The sequence below is a fragment of the Polypterus senegalus genome, chromosome 15 (genome assembly GCF_016835505.1).
Source record: "Polypterus senegalus isolate Bchr_013 chromosome 15, ASM1683550v1, whole genome shotgun sequence".
Classification (NCBI taxonomy): domain Eukaryota; kingdom Metazoa; phylum Chordata; class Cladistia; order Polypteriformes; family Polypteridae; genus Polypterus; species Polypterus senegalus.
In genome coordinates, this window is record NC_053168.1 from 93060493 (window position 1) to 93066651 (window position 6159).

The 6159-nt window shown below is 36.3% G+C and overlaps 2 protein-coding genes across 7 annotated transcripts in view; both read left to right on the plus strand.

Moving 5' to 3' along the window:
• Positions 1-6159, plus strand: part of grhl2b (grainyhead-like transcription factor 2b) — a 357473-nt gene that overhangs the window by 89917 nt on the left and 261397 nt on the right. The gene's annotated exons all lie outside the window — the stretch shown is intronic.
• Positions 36-6159, plus strand: part of LOC120516169 — a 9480-nt gene continuing 3356 nt past the window's right edge. The window contains exons 1-6 of the mRNA XM_039737653.1: positions 36-883; positions 971-1021; positions 2743-2835; positions 2957-3049; positions 5026-5124; positions 5359-5506. Of these exons, the coding sequence (XP_039593587.1) occupies positions 518-883; positions 971-1021; positions 2743-2835; positions 2957-3049; positions 5026-5124; positions 5359-5506 (850 nt within the window). The 5' untranslated portion in view covers positions 36-517. The remainder of the gene's footprint in view (positions 884-970; positions 1022-2742; positions 2836-2956; positions 3050-5025; positions 5125-5358; positions 5507-6159) is intronic.

The following is a 6159-nucleotide window of genomic DNA, read 5'->3' on the forward strand; positions in this document are numbered from 1 at the left end:
TATGGTGAAAGTGTACTACGGTCTGTTCGAAGTTAATATTGCAATAGTTAACAAAACGTCAGAATGAAAGTAAACGGCAGAAAAAAGTAATACTACCAGACAGTATAATCAGGTTTCCCTGTCTCCGAATAAAAAATAAATGCTTAATAAAATACTTTATGATATATACAACAAATTTGCTTTAACATAAAAAAACCGGTATAATAATGACCTGATCGCGTACGTGTAATGCAGATATGCTGTCTGAAGTGGCGGGACTCCTGGAGAAGCAGCTCCGAGATCCGCGTTCTCAGACACCGCAGTTAGTAAGCACTTTATTTAATGGAATCAGCCACCTGCTTCGACTCTCTGTCCGCCCTTCTCTGCCTTAGAGGCAGTTCATATGCCCACTGTCCACCTGCCCTGTGAGACACGGTAGCGGCCGCACACTCGGGCAGATGGACTGTAGCAGCCTGGAAACGTGTCTGAAGTGCTTCAAGTGCTCTGTCTGCAACATAGCGATCGCGGAGCTGCTTTTATGTCAGTTTCTCAAGGTAGTCCTTTCCACGTAAGTGAGGAGCTTGCCCTCTCAGGCTCAGACCCAGATGTGCTACACGATTATTTCCACGGAACACTACTCATTCTAATACATGAGGCAAATTGGCTGTGTGTAATCTTTATGTATGTATTTAAACTGCACTGCTGTTACAGCATTGATGGAGCCAAAGATGATGGCTCTGTTGGAAGAATGATAAATGACAACCACAAAAGTCCAAACTGCAAAATCAAGAAACTGGCAGTAGATGGAATGCCACACCTCTGCCTGTTTGCTTTAAGAGATATTCTTCCTGGTGAAGAAATCACATACAGCTATGGAGATGGACCATGGCCTTGGAGAAAACAGGTAAGAACTGTAGTCTTTATTTATGTATTTAGGATTAGTTTAGGTTGTTGTCACCTGTGAAGTAATTATTTTTGTGTTTGTATGCAGGGAAAAGAAAAAGCCACTATTGTGTCATCACCATTACAGACAAATGACAAGGTAACTAAATCTACATTATTAATCTATACAGGCATTTTATTTTAATAAATTAAGACAGTTTTTCCCAAACTCGGTCCTGGGGACCCCCGTGGCTGCAGCTTCTGTTTTAATTAAACTCCTGGACTAATTAGTGAACTGATATTTCCCAAGTTCTGTGTTTAGGGAACAATACAGAAATTAGAAAAATAAGTTTGCTAAAAAAAAATATTAAAATGTACCAAGCAGTTATATAGGAATAATGTATTTTTTTCTTTTAACAGTGTTTTCATCGTGATTTTCATTCTACTTTTCCAGGTGTTCTAATTGTTTTATTTATCCACTATTTAATAATTATACTAATTAGTAGGTCTGACTTTAAAGTAGTTGCAGCCTTTGATTATTCCGTGTTGTTTGCCTGGGTGTCTGCTCTGCTCATTTTAAATTGTCATTATTAAGATACAACGAAGGAGGAAAAACTGCACAGATAAAGGGCAAAGTATAATGAAATCAACAAAAGAGAGTTAAGCATTTAAATATATCATAAAAGCAGAAATATTTTTAAATGTAAAAATCATGCTGCTTTGCTTTTCAAATGTCGAATAAAAAAAAAATACCAGCTAATTAAATGAGCTCAGTGTTATCACTTATTAGGAGTGTGGTTGGAACAAAAACCTGCAGTCACAGGGGGTCCCCAGGGCCGAGTTTGGGAAAAACTGAATTAAGATATTATTAAAGAAGTACCAATAGTACACAGTATACATGCATTGCAATTTGTTACATTGCCTGAGTCTATATACTTTATTGCACTATTTTTAGATAATAAAGCTGTGTGATTGGAAGTGGAAATATATTTTTATATGATAATAAATTTAAGAAACACAAATATAGTGCCACAATTTCAATTAAAGGTATGAAAATGGATGGTGTACACTTAATTATAGGAAACTAAGAGAGGAAAGAATAAATATATGGTAAAATCGTTAATTGCAGACTCATTGTAAAGATTTTCCTAAACAAGAACATATTAGTATTCATTAGCATAATTTTGATATTTGCACTATAAATTTTCAGAAAACATACACAGTGTATGACTTAGTGAAACTTGTTTCCAACTTTTGTAGCACATAAACAATTCTGAATGAAACATGTGACAGAGAGAAAAATTAAGTGCACACACCAAAAGAATAAATGTTGTTTAAAGAGGAAGAAAAAGTATGGCTATCGTTTTGTGATATCATGTAAATCATGCAAAATGTACAACCATCTACAAGACCTAGAAACCCAGAAACTATTCAAGTAACTGAAAAGTTACTTAATTTTTTATATGAACAATTTAGGCTTTTTTGAAGTTAAACATATTCATTGTAATAGGCTACTTTTTGGATTATGTAAAATATAAATTAACCCATATGAAATAACATTTCATGTACATACCATATAGTGCATATAGAAATGTGACTACTGCTGATTCAGAGTGCAATTTTTGAATCACAGTATCTTTGAATGAGAATTAGGTATTATAAGGAACGGTCAAGTCCTATCAAAGGTTTACTTTGGGCATTCATACAGTATTTATGACAAAATATATTTTAAAAATCCAACAAAGGTTTTAACATCTTTCATCAAGTGGGAAACCAGTAAGTTCATTTTAGTATTAGAAGTATTATTATTGCATGTAAGACTGGAAAGTGATAACAGCATACCTGCCTTTATTATGCATTTGATCAATATTCTGTTTTTAGGGCACTGGGGAAAGGGATGTTGCCCAAAGCCAGATCTTGGCTCAACAGCCTACACTGGCACAAGTAAAAGGCACTCTTGCTATTGATGAACAGGTACAATTCTTTATAGCCTTAAACGCTTATTATTAGACAAATACTTTACATCACTTAATGGTAAAATGTTATATATTATCCATTTTTTTCACTAATCATTTAATTATTTTTGCCTTCTCAGAACCCTGATGGAAGAGAGAAGACCCTCAGTCATAGCTTAGCTGAAAAGACTTCTGAACCTCAAGAGAAAGAAGCAGTTATTACTAATGAGCAGGTACAGTTTTTTTTTACTTAATTTGCAAATATAACTAGAAATACACAGTATATATCTTTTAATGGCAAGATGTCTTATTTTGCTTTTAAATTTTAATCTGCTACAGTTTATTTCACAAAGCTGTTTTGTTTAAAAATTATATAGTCATTACACATAAGATCAGTTAACTACATTCCTCACTTGCTTTATGTTCACATGATGAGAGTGATCTGAAATATATCTGAATCCTCACAGGAACTGTGTCATTGTTATGCATTTCTTACTGCCCACCCTACTTCACTGAGGTCCCCCTAATGAAAATGACCTGAAGTATGTGTGAGAGTCCCCATAAGGGCAGTTAGTGAAGATGGGGTTACTTGTGCTACCATCCCCCACTTGCTTTAGGTCTACACAATTGTTGTGACTTGAAATGTGTGTGAGTCCCCACTAGGTTACTTAGTGATGATGGGGTTTCTTGTGCCACTGTCTACCCACTTAGTTTAGGTCCACACAGTGTTTGTGACATGGAATGTGTGTGAGTTCCCACAAGGACAGCGTCTTGTGTTTTAAATCCTAAAATATCTTTTTACTTCACTGAGGTCCCCTTAATGAAAATGACCTGGAATGTATGAGAGTCCCCATAAGGGCAGTTATTGAAGATGGGGTTACTTGTGCTACCATCCCCCGCTTGCTTTAGGTCCACACAATGGTTGTGACTTGAAATGTGTGTGAGTCCCCACTAGGTTACTTAGTGATGATGGGGTTTCTTGTGCCACTGTCTACCCACTTAGTTTAGGTCCACACAGTGTTTGTGACATGAAATGTGTGTGAGTTCCCACAAGGACAGCGTCTTGTGTTTTAAATCCTAAAATATCTTTTTACTTCACTGAGGTCCCCTTAATGAAAATGACCTGGAATGTGTGAGAGTCCCCATAAGGGCAGTTATTGAAGATGGGGTTACTTGTGCTACCATCCCCCACTTGCTTTAGGTCCACACAATGGTCGTGATTTGAAATGTGTGTGAGTCCCCACTAGGTTACTTAGTGATGATGGGGTTTCTTGTGCCACTGTCTACCCACTTAGTTTAGGTCCACACAGTGTTTGTGACATGGAATGTGTGTGAGTTCCCACAAGGACAGCGTCTTGTGTTTTAAATCCTAAAATATCTTTTTACTTCACTGAGGTCCCCTTAATGAAAATGACCTGGAATGTGTGAAAGTCCCCATAAGGGCAGTTATTGAAGATGGGGTTACTTGTGCTACCATCCCCCACTTGCTTTAGGTCCACACAATGGTTGTGACTTGAAATGTGTGTGAGTCCCCACTAGGTTAGTTAGTGATGATGGGGTTTCTTGTGCCACTGTCCACCCACTTAGTTTAGGTCCACACAGTGTTTGTGACCTGAAATATGTGTCAGACCCCACAAGTATAGCTACATAAAAGATAGATTAACTCCTGCTCACCCCTTACTCTATGTCCCCACAGTGAATGTGAACTGAAGTATATGCAAGTTCTCACTAGGATTGTTGGTGGTGCTTCAGTACTTCTACCTCACTCAAATTCATTTAGGTCGCCATAATAAAAATCAACTGCTATAAATGCTAGTTCTAATAATTATAGTTAATGAAGAAAAGTTGACTCTCCTGTATGTGTTGCACTTATTCTTAAGACCTAATGAACTGTTGTCTTGTCTCCATATTCAATATTCAAGATTTGGCCTGAAAAATGTATTAAGCATAATCTCATTTAATTTACATTATGTACAGCATAATGTAAAATCTGGTATTCTGTTATCCCTGTAATTGCCTATAACGACACTTAACACTTATTTGAGCAGAAAGTATTTGATTGTAACTGGCCTTTGCAAAGTGTAAAAGTAAAAAGCAACAATGATAGCAATAGTAGGAATATTGCTACTATTGCTAATAACAACAGTAATAATACTAACACATCGTAATGTGTGTCAAACGAATATGACACCCAATTATATTTTTACAGACTGAAGACAACAGTGGATCTGACACTGAACCAGTTTCTTTAGAAAAGAGAGAGCTTGACTGTACTGTGCCAAAACTTAAGCGCTCTGACAGTGTTATTGTAAGTTATACCTCAATGGCATAAACTTTATAATTCAATATTTTCACTATAAAAATAACAGTGAGTATTTGATAGTGGGTTTTGAAATATTAAGCAATTGCTCATGTATATACATTATTAATAATAAATATAAAACAAAGCAATCATTAATCAAATAATGTAGTTTTCAACACCTGTTAATCAGTATGCAGTATAGGGATTTGTTTCTAGATGGCTTTCTTATGTTTTTAATAGGTGAGCGAGGAGATGCTTCAAAACTGTTCTGAGTCATCAGATTCCAGTATGAACCACAGCGATGATGACTACATTCCTAAGTCATCAGAAGAGAGTAGTCCAGACTGCAGTAGTGACTGCTTATCAGCACACATGAATGACAAAATAGATAAAGATGAGAAATCCTCTGCGTCATGTTCCACGTGTGATAGAACTGTACCTGATTCCAGTGTTTCAGACTCTGAAATTAAAGAATATGATCCAGTATCTGTAAAGGCAGTTTCTGTAAAACCGTGGAAGAAGAGTATATGACAAAAACATTTTGCCTTTTCTGTGGTAAGTCCTATGCAAAATTGCCAGGCATATTGAACAAATTCATCGCAATGAGACTGAAGTTGCTAAAGCTCTCCAGTTTCCAAGAAAATCAAAAGAAAGAAGACTTCAAATAGATCTTCTTGAAACAGAGGCAATTTTGCTCACAATGTGGAAGTTTTAAAATGGGGAAAGGAATGCTCGTACCTCGAAGACAACCTAGAAATTGTTTGCCATCTAACGATTTTATGCATTGTTTAAATTGTCAGGGTTTTTATTTAAGAAACAATCTTTGGCGACACATGAAACATTGCAAGCTTAGAAAACATGACCAACCAAAACCTGGAAAAAATAGGGTCCAGTCTTTGTGTGCATTTGCTGAACCTGTGCCTCCTGGTGTTGACAGTGGCCTTTGGAAGCTAATGAGTGAAATGATACAAGACAACATTTCACTTGTAGTCAAGAAGGATCCCTGCATTTTACAAATAGCACGACATCTCTTTAACAGGC